Below are 15,463 nucleotides of genomic sequence, written 5' to 3' on the forward strand. Positions count from 1 at the left end.
TTTTCCACCGGAGTTAGAACAGATGTTTTTATTCCACATGGCAGATTTCTGTCTGTGGTGTTTTGTCTACGCTAATCTCACAGGTTTAAAGTGGCTCAGTTGGAAATAGATGATGTCACATACTGCTGTGCTCCAATCAGTATTTGGATGTTTTTTTCAGTCAAAATATGATGACAGTTGTGTGGTTGTTTCTCACATTGTCAACCCACTGTCAATTAAATCTAATCAAACAACACTAATGACCGACTCACAGACTTACAGACATCAGGGGAAACCCCTGAAGCCTTAATAAATAATACCTTTTTTCAAACTTTGAAGCTGCACTAATTAATATTTCTATATCAACAATGGACCAGTTGACTCTAAGTAATGTGAGAAGGGTCGCTCATAGTTACAAACCCACAGATCATCTGACTGCAGTTTCAGATTTTTAAAGCATTGACTCCTTTTAACATGTTGTTTTGTCAGCATCAAACTGCACATAGAGAAAGTTAACAACTAGCTAACAAACTTTTAGGAATTAAAGAGCCAGATGTTTGCCTCAGGAGATGGTAGAGGCAAAAACAGAGCTAAAAGGAGAATGAATATTGTACTATTGCATTCATGGTGTGGCTAGAAAAACTACTTGAAATGAATGCTAATGTTGCTCTCTGTCTGCTGGATGTGTAAAATAGCATATGCTGCTAATACATTATATTTTCATAAGGTGATAATCAGTGAGTCAATGTTGTGTTTAGCCCTTGTTGCACTGGTCTGAGTGGACAAATGGACAATGATTGTTGCTGACGTGATATTCATGGATAGATATATATATATATATATATATACCTCAGATATGAAACCTGCTTTTCTGGGGCTTTAAGAATTTACTGAAGGTTTGGATCAAAATAGCTTCTGTTTTTTATGTCATAAAAGCTGAAAATAGTAGTAGTGGCAGTAGGATTACTTGATGTTACTTGAAGGGGAAAAGACACTGAAAATTTGTAATTTACACATATTGAACTCCTGATAGCCAATTTAGTTGAAGTCAAAAACTACTCTTCTTAATTTTGTTGCTAAAAAGTTCAATATAAACATCTAAAATCTTGCTTTCCCTCTCCTCACACACACACACACAATTTTATACAGAGCAGTAAGCCACGGTGCAATCGTGCGAGCGGCTAATGATTTATATTTCGCTTATTCTAAAGCCCAGATTCACATCATTTTAAACACACCTTGGACGGCGTCTCTGGATTTCATATCTGCTAAAATATTGATTTCTCCAGCCAGCTCTTAAATCATCCACTGCAGGGCTGCTCTGTCTCTGTGACGCTGAGGATATGTGCATGTGATCTGCTGGCTAGAGCTCTTCTTTGCATGTGTGATTTTCCACATCTCCTGTCAGCATATGACCACACACACACACACACACGCACACACACACACACACGTGGGCACACACACACACAAACACAAGCGCGCACACACACTCACACAAGGTCATTTTCCACCATCACCCTCCCATCTTCTTTTAACAAGGTGGGTTCTGGGAGTGATTGGCCGGGTTTAGAGAGAGAGGGGTAATTGGGATGTGTCACCGCTCCTCTGTGACGACAGAGCGCTTGTTATGGCTGCAGGGAACGTATGCTCAATTTTAACCCTAGGATTAAGCAGTGGGATCCCACAATGCATTGTGCTGAACAGGCAAATTGCTTTGCCAAACTGCTAGGGAGCAGAGCGGAAGTGTGTACACTGAAAATATCATGGTGGAGACTCACACACTGCACAAAACAGACATGCAAAAAAAAGAACTAAACATTTAGTCAATTAGGACACAAGAATGTTTGAAAATGATGTATTTTTCTGGACATAACTAACAACAGTAACAACATTTGTGAAAACACTACATTTTGCATTTGTGCCAGTATATTTGGTTTCTTAATACAACAAGCTTGCTTATGCATATTCTTTGGGGAAAGTACCCATCTCTCCCCAGAGTGATAACAGTTGTCTTGGCAGGAAAAGCAGGAACGAAGACAGGAAGTTCCCTCTCAGCAAACGGCCAGGATGGACACAAACTTGTGTCAGCAAATTCATGTCAACATCCAAGATTGTATTTACATTTGGGCCTCTCCCAAACGGGGGAGAATCAGTCAGAATTGAATAGAGTGGAGTACAGGTGCCAGACTAAATCAGCACAGCCAGTACAAGAGACATATAATAGACTCTTTACCTATTAGAGCCGAATGTAGCTTGATAGGCCTGCCACGACAGTCGCTCCTCAGGGGCGGGGTTAAGCAGACAATTAACTAAACAGGTGGGAGCTTGTATAATTCAGAGTGCAAAAATACTTACTACTGCTTAATACTACTCTCTTTTCCCACAAATCATTCAGAGAATCTAAGCTGTGTGGGAATGGACTATAAGATTTGCAGGCATTCATTTAGGTAGGCAAAAGTGAGTAAGCAACAATTCATATGGATTTTTATTGTTGCTGTTGATCCAGACATCAATATTCTACTGGGTTTCTGTCAGATTGGATTCATTTTGACACAAAGCTGTCTGAGAGCAGAAAACTGCAGCAGATATACATAAGCCAGCATGGAGTCAGCCGGACGTGGTGAGAGACTGAGTGGGTCAATTTCACAATATTTCACACACAGATTTATTGACAAATAACCAAAGCCCTCATAATAGTTTCAGTTTCAGAGACCAAGTGCGATTTATTCTTTTATTTCCAGGGCCTCACTCTAAACACCCCCACGTCAAGTTCTGGAAAAACAGCAGCAGCTCCTTTTAAAGCCACGTACGGATGGAGTGATGAAGTGACGGTAGTCAACACTGAGATCATGGGATACCAAAGCTGTCGCTGTGTTTTGTCCCATGTCTCTTCTGTTCCCCAGAACGCTACACCTCCCTCTGCGGACGGATGCCCCACTCAGGGACAGGCAGCCTCTGTTTGTGCAAACTCAAGCGTGTCCTGTGCTGTTCTATGCTCCCTGTGCGTGTGTGTGAGTGTTTATGCCTGTGTGTGTGCGCGTCTGCTTGCCGACCCCTGCATGCCGATCTCAGGCCTCTGCGTAACGTCCAGGAAATCACAGGAAAAACAGAATTGAACATTATGTAAACAGCCCATGACAAACTTCTGGAGCCACCGTCCAACTCTCTATTTACATTATCAATTATGTTCTCTGCGGATAAGCTGCTTTCAATGAGGGAGGAGAGCACGGATTCACTATTGTCTCTGTGGGCTGCAGCAAATGGTCTATGTCATTGCTTACTCTGCTCCTACGCCAGCCATAGCCAGACGTGTGTATTATATCTAGTTAATTTTGCACTTTTGCAATTCTGTCATATGGCAGAGAGCGTTTTCCCTGTGAATTTGGCATTTTGTGAGCTCCAAAATTGCAAGGTTGAAGTTCTGAAAGAGACTGATAATTGAATTGCTGTATTACTTGTTCATTTTGCTTCCAATAATATTCAATAAGCATTTTTCAAAAGTCAAACTTAACATGAATGTAACTGTTTTTTCATTTTTTGTCTGAAAAACCTGAGAAATATCTTATTACAGCTAAAACTATTTTTCAATCAACAGAAAATTAATTTGAGAGTATTTTGATTATCGATTATCATTTAAGTTCAAGTAAAAAAAAAAAACTTAACATTTTATGTTTGTACGTAATTTGACCTTAGTCTCTTGTGATGAGGATTTTTCATTATTTTCTGACACTTCAGCGACACAGTAATCAAGAAGTTCATCAATAATAAAAAATAATTTATAGCTGCAGCCCTGAATCTAATAATTTCAAAGTGACAGTTTGATTCAGTCCTCAGGCTGTTGAGGCAACAATCAGCGTGATTAAACACAGCGAGCGAGATTCATATCAGCTCTTCCCTATAACAGGAGCTCTGGCTTTCGTTCTCCCTCCACGCCACAGCTGGGATATTTCTGTGAGGTCCAGCTGAAAAGTCACAGTGTAGCCGGGCTGCCATGCACCAGAGACATCTAACTATATTATTATAGGAGAAGGGAAACAAAAATAGCTTCAGCAGATGCCCTCCAACACACCAGTCCCGAGGACCAAGTGGAGTAAAGATCACAATGTGAACTATTACAAACATGTGGATCCACTGGCCTCGAGGTTTCTGGCCACTTCTCCTCATGCAGCCAAACGCTTTGTTATTTTAGAAGATCGAGTTACTAGACGGAGCTAACCAAAATAACATATTTCATATCTACTAACATTGACCTTGGATGGGAAAGAGACATTGCTGTGGGGGTTACCTACAGATGTACGTACGAACAGAGCTTCATATGGTTCCTGCATGACAGAGACTACACTGTGAAGAAAATGTACAATATGTGTTTTCAAAAAACTTTTGAAATTTTAAGGATTTAAGATTTAGGCACTGAAGATAAGACCACAGGATTTATTATTAAATAGTATTCAATCATGGAAAAATCTTTAGTCATCAATAAAAGAGATTATTGCTGAGACGATTGGAGGCTGTACTGACCTACACTGCATTTCACATTGTCACATCCTCCTGACAGGAAACAACTGGGCTTATTGGAAATCTAGTCCTGAATAGGGTTTGAATAGAGTCTGCAGTCTGCAAAATACCCAGATTTTTAAAGATCCAACAGTAATGATTCTCTTATCAAACCTTTTATCTCCTCACTCTTCCCTACAATCAAAGGGCAATGCAGAGTCCATTAACATAATGTTAGCAGGCTTCTTATGTTCAGCACATGCTGACTCTTGCATTCCCTCATTGAATTACCAGCATCACTGGAAGCAGATTCTATCTGCTGCATGTCATGTCTCCAACTTGGCACTAGGTCATGTTTTAAGTTTTTTTCTCACTTTTTCAGTTCTGTTTCCTGTTTTATTTTGGTGTCTAACTCTCCTCTCGTTTCAGATCCACCTCCTGCCCTTGTGTGCTTCCCGCCTTTGTGATTGTCTGCCCCGCCCTGATGTGTTTCACCTGTGCCTCACTTTCCCTGCTTCCCTTGTGTATTTAGTCCCTGTGCTCCCTGCTCCCATTGCCAGTTCGTCTTTGCCTGTAGTTGTGAGCGTTCCAGCCTATACCCTCTAGTTTGTGTCTCCTAGTGTCTTTCAATCCTATTTCTGAACTTTACTCTGCCTCAGCCTACCCATTTTTGATCTGGTTGCCTTTTTCTGACTGACTGCTGTGTACCGAACCTGTTTTGGATTAAAGACCTGATTTTTGGAAAACCTGACTGTGTTTGAGTTGTGCGTTTGGGTCTTTTCCTGGTGTGTTTGAAAGCCTAACACTGCAGCTAATTAACATTATTTCTGTGACTAACCTGTTCAAATCACATGATGACATTTTTGGCTGTTGACTAGTTAAAAGTACCCCGTATAGTTTTGACCACTAGTCGCCTTATGGAGCAATGTTTTTTGGTCCCTTTTGTTTTTATTTTGCACGCAGGCGACACAATTCACGCTACTGCTGGTGGCTCCAGGGAAAGAAGCCTATCGAAGCCTACAGAAGAACAGCTCCTCACCAACCTGCAGATGGATGTCCCCTAAACGACTCGCATGCAGGCAATGGATAGACACTAGCTATAGCACACGTTATCAGGCATCAGGGGCAGTTTTGGGGCAGTAGCAGTGAACTGTATAATGTCTTTATGGGAGGTTCAAGGGGACTTGTAGTTGTAATTGCAAAATGTGCCACTATGCGGGGCCATCGGGGGCCCTTTTCCCCTTCAGGGCCCCAAACATTTAGTCTCTCCTGATGGTGCACCTCTACATGGAAGAAGGAGGCTGTAATCTTTCAAACAATGCACAATAATAATTTTTTCAAATTGGCTTTGCACATTTTTTATTAAAAAAGAAATGCGTCAATAAGTTACACTCACACTGTCAGGCCTCAGGGATACACACTGTGTGTTTTGCAGTGACACTGACTGCAAACAGAAATGTGTCTGTGGTCGGCCAAAGATCTTCTGTGAGGATGAAGACGCCGTGCAGAGCTGTACGATCCACGGCCGACTGTGTTTTTGCAGTGCTGAGTGAATCATGGTTTATGTCACTTTAACTTCTCTAATCTCCTGTTTATCTTTGTTTATATTAACTTTATCAACCTTATAACTCTGCGTTGGTTCTTCCACTATTTGAAACATAGCTCAGGAAGAAAAGGAAAACAAAGTTAGCTAGCTTATTGTCACATCAACATTTCATATCTAATGCTGCTCATCTCAAAATATTGGAGCTACAGGTTGTGAATGAGTCAGAGTGAACCACCTTCTCAGCCAACAAATGGTGATAACAGGCCTCAAGTGAATCCTTGGATTCCTGTTATCTATAACTTTAATGACTCACAAATGTTGGAAGATAAATCTAAATGGATTTGATAAGGGATCTGATTGGATTCCAGTTCAATAAAATGCCATCAAACCCCAGCCCTGTTCCTGAATTTGTTAAAGTAATTCAAATCTAATCATTAATTTTTCAAAGATATGGGCAGTAGATGTTTAACATGCAATGTGTTGCCTAGCTGAGTATATGTTTTGGCAACAACCATTATTCTAAATGACTGTTTGGCTGAGAAACATGTGGAAGAGGTGAGATGATTTCCAGTGAAAAATATACAGTCTGACACACATCGAGACGGTTCAAGATTTGATTCAAACACGGTGTGCATGTACACACACACACACACACACACACACACACACTCAGACAGTCACACACACCACACAGCGCTGATAAAGACATGCCAAGGCTCCCGTGAGACAGGCAGGAGAGCTAATATGCTTCCCACTGAGAACAGAAGCAGCACACATCAGGGTTTCAATCACCTTGTTTTACAATGAGTCAGAAAACAAGGCAAAGACAACACGCTTCGAAGTTGGCCTCCATTGCTCTCTCAAATTTATGACCCTTTAAGTAACATTAGTATTTACTCAGCGGTGCAGGGAGGAGGCAGGGAAATCAGAGCGGAGAAGTATCCTTGGCAGACGCTGTATTTATCTTTACCTAATATTTTTAGATGGTAAGTCTGCGTTTCGACACATTCTTGGTTTTTCAAGACTATAGCACAATTTACAGACTCCTCTCTCCCCCGGCAGTCATGACCTCCAGATCATGGAATCATTATTGTCTGAAGCCAAACTGATCAGCTGCTTCTTTAAAGCACGCCACGTGAACGGTGGTTACAGGGCTTTCTCAGACAGCCGATCTGAAGGCCGGATGACCTGCGCAATCTCCTGAGTGATGTATGGATGCACATACGCAGAAGCCTGGAAGAAACCTTGACAAAATACCGGTGAAGACATTAATCAATGGCGACTTATTAAGGAGTTTCTAGCATGCAGCGACGTTACAGCTCGGCCCTGACCTCACCGATCCTGAACACCCGGGTAACACAAGGGCAAATTGTTCTTGACTTGAGCTATCGCAGAGGGGAAAGTGCCAGGGATCTAAAAGTATTACTCCCTCTGGGGCTCAGACGACTGATATTGGAGAGTGCACTCATCTAAAGATGAACCCTTTGCTTTTTTTTTTTTTTTTCTGCTTTTCTTTTTTCTTTTTTTTTTTAAATCTTCCATATCAGTGGAGATAAGCGCAAGAGAAGCCAACAGAGAGTCAGAGAGAGAAAGTGACTGGCATGGCTCCTCCACTCCACAGTGTGAGATGTTAGATGCAACATATTTTATCAGGGTCATTTTGGTCACGTCTCTTTAGATTAACAGCCGGCTCTCTACGTTATCTGTGTGACATATCATTTAAGACATTTTACGCTCTGGATGCCTCGTTTGTCAGTGAGGTAATGCACAGGAGAATATGGACGGGCTATGTGTGCATGTCAATGAAATATTCATGTAGAAGTACTCAGAACTCTGAAGAGGGTAGAGCACAAACAGCACCTCGGCAGACGGGAAAAAAAGCCCCCGAGGAATACCAGCAAGGGAAAATAAGAGAGAGGAAGTGAATAAGAGAGGAGGGGAGAAAAGAATATACAGAATTATATTTATAGCTGTACTCAAAATAAGACGAGTGAATGCAGAAAGGCGTTTTAGCAAAAAGAAACGGGAAAATGAAGCGTGTTCTGACGTTTGTTGACGAGGCTGCACTCAGAGCGATGTGAACCTCTGAGCCCTGATCATGCTATAGAGTGATATCACAGCCTGTCCAAATACAGTGGAGGAGTTATTTAAAATCAACAGCCATTTTACAGCCTGTGGTGTCTCATGGGTCTTTCTCGACACTGGTGCGATGACTGACATATTCTTGTAGTGGTTTGGAGTCGGCTACAGCTTCGTCCTGATCACTTCCCTCTAGACACCACAAACAGCCCCTCCTGTCTGCCTCTGAAAGGTTGATGATGATGATGATGATGATGATGATGATGATGATGATGAGGATGAGGACCCACAGAACAGCCAAACACCTCCAGATTTGACTCCGGCACAGAACAAATGCCCTTGTTTTCTTTCCCTGGAATGGGATACAACCAGGCTTTGGAGGAGCTTAGTGGGGTTCCATCAGTGAACGTACACAAATCCAGAGGAAGAAGAAGATCATTATCCGAAAGTACAGTAAGGCAGAAAGAACTAGATCTCTCCCGCAGCGCTGCAACAGTTAGGTGAATCAAGAAAAGACTAAGATAAAGTTCTTCAATGAATTCCGACAACAAGCTTTCACTCTCTTAAACTATTGCAGGACAGTGGAAAATAACAATGTCTTCCAGTGTTCAAAACTATGATCAAAAATATTTGTTGACAATCTTTTATATAACACGACCTGAGTAACCTTTAAAGATGGAAACTATGAACATATGTGTTTCATCATCACCAAAAGCTTCAACATTAATGTAAAAGACAGATAAATGGAAAATTTATTAAAGTTTTGAACTGCAGTAACTGCTTTTGGCTACTTGAGGAAAGCAGAAACGCTGACATATCATCGGCTTTGAAGAAAATACTGTATTGTAAATTTGTTAGCAAATAGGTTCCTCATTACAAACCCAGCCGATATGAAGCAGCATTCACTAAGAGCTGTGTCTCAGTTAAGTCAAATACTCTCTTTTAGTTCTGTTTTTGGCCTCCACCAACCAACTCCTGACTGGAATACCTCTGTTTAGCCACTAAGCGTTTCACTTCGTTAAACAGCTAATCGTCTTTCTGTCACTTTGTGCTGGGCAGGGAGCGTACAGCGGGGTTTCCCAGATAGCAAAATGAAACTTCCGGCCCAACTTTGGCCCTAGTCTGGCCCATATATTTCCACATCTGGGCAGAGTCCTGCTGTTATCCTCAGGTATTGACTACCAGCCGGAACATGTTTGGAGTGTGCGCCAGAAATGGTCCAGCTGTGGTCGTGGCATCTTACAATTATGCTGTATATGGGCTAGATTTGGAGCGTGGAACTGGGCATATACTGGGCCAGAAAAAAACAAGCATGTGGCCCAAGCACGGGCTGGATTTATTTTGCTATCTCAGCTCCTGTGGCCAACAATGAGACCATAAGAGTGGTGAAAGTGACCCTAAACTGTGAAGTTTTGACTGCAACACAGGATAGCACTCTTAAAAAGGTCCTGGTCTGCAACATTTACACAACTGTGGGAAAGAAAAAACCACACACTGAGCTCCACTCAGCAGGTAGGAATAAATAGTCAGAATAATATGCAAATACAGTGTGACCCAGGTCTGGTTACGACACAACAGCTCAGCAAGAGGGGAAGCAGCAGCGGTTGTAGTACAAACTTTATAAGTTTTCAGTTATGTAAGTTCACAGTGTGCAGCTCTTAGCATGCAGTTTCCAGCAGCGAGGAGACTGTGAGGCTCAGTCACAATCAGCTGTGACTGTGCGACAAGCACCTCCCCACCCAAACAATCAGTTTGCAGCAGTCACATCATCTAAATCAGCCTCAGTCTCAGCTCTCAAGTGACGTTTTACCAAACACTTCCCATCCCCACTTTCCCAGCATCCTCTCTGTCACTCCCTCTACTCCTCCAGTGGCTCTTTCACTGCCTCTCCATGTCTATCTCCCATCTTCACTCTATCCCCTTGTCTCCTCCACAATCTGTCTGTCCTCTCCCCCGGACGAGCAGAGCGTCCTCCTGTTAGAGCACAGCCTGAGACAGGTGTCGGCTACAATCTCAGCTGCTACCCTCTGCAGAGAGACGGTGCCTCTGCTGCTCGGCAGCGTTGAAACGATTACACCAGATAGGTCCCAAGGTCAACAGAGCTGTCAGACCGTGCTCCAAACCCCTCAACTCCTCAACCCTCCCCCACGGACGATAAGGAAAACAGGCAGAGGTGTTTATCGAGGCCATTGTGCTGCACACAGTTCATTTTCATCTCTTCTTTATGTTTCTGTTCTTTCATTTGCCTCTTAAGTTGCTTTTATTGGGATTTGCAAGGTGCTGCTTTAATGTAGGGTTTCTTCCTCAGTTACTTTCATAGATACAATAATAAAAAGACAAAAAGGAAATTGACAAAATCCAATCTGTGTCTTTAATTAGAGGTGGCATTTGGATCTGGGTTAGTATACTTGGACGTGACACACTGTGCTTGAGTTGTCTCGGAGGAAATGGCTCTACAAGGAGCTACGCAGAAGGTAAGATCAGGAGAAAATGAAGAGAGCATGCGGGGAGACATTTGGGAGATTTGTTGGGCAGTCTGCAGGGGGGAGATCGGTATGTGCATACTTCCCTTGATATATCTGTTTATTTGCACAGCACATCTAAACAAAAGAGCGAGCAGGGAGGCCACTTCAGCCTGACAAAGGTCACATTTCCTAACGCAGGAAAACTGCTTCCTGGCCAGCAAGAACTCGGCTGTAGGATTTAGTTCACCAAGGAATAGGACTGACTGAGGAATAGGCTTATTTATACTGGTTATACTGGTCATAACACACAAACACACTACCTCAGATGGTGTGTCATTCCCTGTGAGAATCCACATAGTTTCACACTTACATTATGTTTTTTGGGGTTTTTTTTTTTACGGAAAACATAGAGTCCTAATTATATTTATCTATGTAAGACCCCTTTAAATATCAAACTTCATTAATACCTGCCAGCTACAAAATAAGTCCTCCTTTGACGCACGTTGAAAACAAAACAGAGCCTTTAACCATTCTCCACTTAAAGGAACAAAAGCACCCCTGCCTACACGGGAGCAAACACCACTCCAAATAAATTGCAGTAAGCAAAGTGCTACCATTAATCAACAGCAGCGTAGTTCAGAACGAGTGGATGGCTGTAACTTGTCAAGGGCCTTTACATTTAGTATTTGCTTTTACACTCTAAAAGCAGACCTCAAGTTTCCAAGAATAAAACCATCTATTAATCTAGTAGTCAATCTGAGCACCTGTGGGGGGGGGGGCTGAGAGAGAGAGAGAGAGAGAGAGAGAGGGAACGTGTGGGGAAAGTTATCAACCCCTTGAGTGTTTGAAGTGCTATTTCATCTACGAGAGAGGCACAGATGAATACTAAAGAAGGTTTCTCAAAGTCCCTGTCCAAGTGCAAAATTTATGTTTGAATAACTTTGAATATAATGCAAATAAGATCCCTAAAGAGCGCGGTGAAAGGCAAAAGATTTAGGCAGATGTGGCAAGTGTAGCAACGTGAGACAGGTGAGGCTGGAATGTGGCTTTACACTGGGACAGCAGGTGTGAAAAGTGGGGTGAAGGGTCCAAGAGCGCAATGAGGAACAGTTTTCTTTGCCATTATTTCAATCAGTGATTCAGTTAGTTACGAGGACTAGCTGCCGCTGCCAATCATCTTACAGTATGAACAGCCTGGCTGCAAATAATGATATTTATTTTTCACTACAGAAGATAAGTATCATATTCATCACTAGAAACAAAGAGAACTACACACTATGATGTTTCCTACTGAGGATGTCTCAGTAGGAGACTCACATTTCTTCTCAAATGTTAAACTACAGTTTATGAGAGCAGATCAGGACCAGGTGACTCCTGATAACATTTTAGATTAGCGTGTGATCGTTTCTGATGCTGTTTGTATGAGCTTGTGTGTGACTGGCCGAGTTTTGTCGTGTGTCTTATCTTGATCTCAATGAGAGTACCTGAGTAGATAAAGATTATAATAATAATAATAACTTTCATTATCAAAAAAATCTGTAGATTATTTGATTGATCAATCATTTCATCTGTAAGATGAGAAAAAATGTCAAAAAGTCAGTTTATCCAGAGAACAGCCTCTAACTAACAGATATTACATTTAAATTTATACGCAAAAAGCAGTAAATTCTCACATTCATGAGGCTGGAACAAGAAATGATTTGGCGTTTTTTGCTTTGACCTAAATACTGAATTAATTACTAAAAGTTATTGCTGATTAATTTCATGATGAATCGATTAATCTACCAGTGGTTAATCATCAACTAGGGGACTAAATCAAAACCACATAATCTATATTGTATAATGAGGATCTATTTAGTGGTGCTTTATTTTGAAAAGGCTGTAGAGCACAACTTCTTGTTACCCCATGACAGTAGCATTAAAAGTGGATTGATACTTGCAATCCATTATTATTTATCTATCATATATTAGTATTATTTATTCTGTGACTTCTTGATAATGAGTTTTAAGTTGAAGTCATCTTGTGTGAATTATGTTTCTTTTTCTCTCTGCTGGGTCACAGTATATATATCACTGTAGAAAAGTGCATCTGGGCTGAGTTTAGTGAGTTTATTGTGATATTTTAACCTTGACAGTATCAATATAAGGAGATGTTTCTAAGATTGATTTAATTTTTGAAGTGTGGTATGCTTCTAAAACTCATTTCATCCTGCAGTACAGACTTACTGATTGACTGTGTCAGAGCTGTTTAACCTTGTGGAATCAATTTACAGCACTTTATGCTCCTGCCCCATAATTCAGGTCCCCTACCTGCGGTTTAAGGATCTCCAGGGGCCCTTTAGAGACCTCTCTTCAGGGCCCACCAGAAAAACTCCATCCACCAGAAAGTAGCCTATCTCGGTTTGAGAATAAAATGATTTATGGACTTCCATTATTATATCCTCTTCAGTCCAGTTCTGAGTGAAAATCTCAAATTATCCTGAAGTTGCCCCCCCCCCCCCCCCCCCCCACTTTGTGTGTCTGTACGATGTTGTCAGTGTTACTGAGACCTACTTACAGGGAGACCGTTCTGTTGGGTACGAAGCTGGGCTGCAGCGTGTCCATCAAGTCCACATCATCACACACCACTTTGACTCGGACGTGCTGCCTGCTCAGCTCCTTGGACCTCTCAGCCGAGCAGTGACAGCTGTCAACGATCAGGTCGGGACAGTTTCTGTTGCTCAGGCTGGACCCCCACAGCCCGACGACCACGCACAGTAAACTCAGCGCCCTCATGGTGGACTCACACTCTTTTAACAAAAAAAACAAAACAAAACAAAACAAAACAAAAAAACACACGCTCCTCTCAAGTTATGTCCTCCCAGCTTCTGGGACAAGTCGGGACCATTTCACATCGCCTTCCGTTACATTACAGTACAGCCTGTGCTCGAGCTGCAGTCCGGATCTCATGCCCCGCTGCTCACCTGCTGCGCTCCCAGGAGCTGCAAACTTTCGGCGCTACTTCTGCGATTGAAACCGGGAGTTAAGTTCAACCTCATGGGTGCGAATCGCTGCATCTTTGCCATTCTCTGCAAGTAAGAAGTCCTCCTCACCACACTGTGTACTGTGCTGTGAAGTGCGTAGGGTAAAACTTCCAGCGGCGCGCTTCCAAAGTCCGAATAAATGTTACTGCGACACGTCCTTCTCCGAGGAGCAGCGTGAATCAAACGAGTGCTCGTGGTGAAAAGTTGTCCCTGAGGATCCACTTTAAAACCCCGCTCCTGTCCGAGCTCCTGCACGCCGTGTTGTCATTCAATCTCATCATGCACTTCTTACGACCTTGGACTTGTTGCGCATGTTTGTGTCCAGAAAGTCCCTCCCCGCTGAGTCCTGACAGGCTCCAGCGTGGGCTCCTAAACTCATCATAACCCAAACTGAGAGGACCACAGACATCCATCTGTTGACATCTAATAGACTATCAATAAATCACAACTGAGTCCAAATTTCCTTGTATTACTTTCAACTGTTCATCTCCTGTGATCGCTGGCTGGAATAACAATGAAATTTAAACTGTTTTTCCCTCTGTGCCACCTCCAAGGGTCCCTGGAGGTCCCCGGGCCCCAGTCTGGGATGTGCAGCTGTGCATAGCATGTGTGTTAGGCATGAATTCTCAAACACAAACGTTTCCACCACCTGATGAAAAGTGTTGCTGTTTGTTTTATTCTCTTGATTTACTTTGGAACAGCTTCAGATGAACTGTTTGTATCCACTTTCTGCGACCTGTACACAAACTGAAAATGATCTTAATCATGAATCACTTCTGAATCAGTAGAATAACTTTTTTTTTTTTTAAAAACTGTCGAAGTTACTTATTACTAACTTATCCTGCCCTGTCATTTCTTTCTCCTATAATAATATAATATTCATAAGGCTATTGCATTTTTCTGGTATAAATTATAATCAAATTGACATTGTTCTTGTTTCCTTGAAAAAAGATGTTTTGTATAGTACATGGCATGTGTGTTGTTAATGTGCCAAGATCCATATTGCTCTGGTTTCATTGCAGCTGCATGAGAAGCTGCTGCAGGCACTTGTAAACCTGACATTCATTTAAATGATGGTAATAAATAAAGAATATGAGCTGGAAAGTGACCAGGTTGACACAGTAACACAGTGTTGGACTCGTGGAAATGATTAATGACTCGCTTCTTTATGGCTGCACTTAAAATATTTCAAAAATGGTCAAAAAAAGAAAGAAAAAAGTGTGTTTTAGCTGTTTAAAAAAAAACAGCTAGTGCCTGAGGAAGTGGTTTTGACTTGAAAATAAAAACATGCTGATTGAGGTGTAAAACTGCTGTGAAAATACATGTTCAGCTCTCATGAACACTATTCTGTGACAATAAAAGCCACTCCAGTCAGCCATGTGATGCCTCTTGACACACATACGGACAATGTGGCCTGTGATCCGTCTCATAATCCCTGAATTTACACTTATTCTTATCAGAGGACTGAGGGTTTGAACAGGCCACACAGTGTATCCAGTGACATCAATCATGTCTCTTGATGGTGGATCATCTGTGCAGAGGGGTTTGGCCCCCGGGGAGACAGAAGCTGAGACATCTGGCTGGATGGGCTCCCTGGGGCCGGGACAAGTTGTTTCCCCTGTGTGTATGTGTGCACTGCGCCCCACGCCAAAATTCCTCCCTCATTATCCACATTGTCTCCGACGCAGGCCCGACAGCACAAAGGAGGATTTGAAGCCGCTCCCACTGACCCTGCATTCAGCTCGTGTTCCCTATTCTTCTGTCTGACAGGCAAACATGGACTCCATTCTCCCTGCTCTGTGTTTATCCACATACATCTCTATATTGTGCTTCCATGACGCCCCTTTGGACTGTCACTCACGCTTGTTTACACA

The 15,463-nt window shown here is 42.2% G+C and overlaps 1 protein-coding gene across 1 annotated transcript in view; it reads right to left on the reverse strand.

The window, feature by feature from the left end:
- Nucleotides 1–14,701, reverse strand: part of LOC130181290 (adhesion G protein-coupled receptor A1) — a 171,668-nt gene extending 156,967 nt beyond the window's left edge. The window contains exon 1 of the mRNA XM_056395349.1: nt 13,124–14,701. Coding sequence (XP_056251324.1) covers nt 13,124–13,341 — 218 coding nt within the window. The 5' untranslated portion in view covers nt 13,342–14,701. The remainder of the gene's footprint in view (nt 1–13,123) is intronic.
- Between the last annotated feature and the right edge of the window lie 762 nt (nt 14,702–15,463).

This window comes from Seriola aureovittata, chromosome 14 (genome assembly GCF_021018895.1).
Source record: "Seriola aureovittata isolate HTS-2021-v1 ecotype China chromosome 14, ASM2101889v1, whole genome shotgun sequence".
In the NCBI taxonomy this organism is placed as follows: Eukaryota; Metazoa; Chordata; class Actinopteri; order Carangiformes; family Carangidae; genus Seriola; species Seriola aureovittata.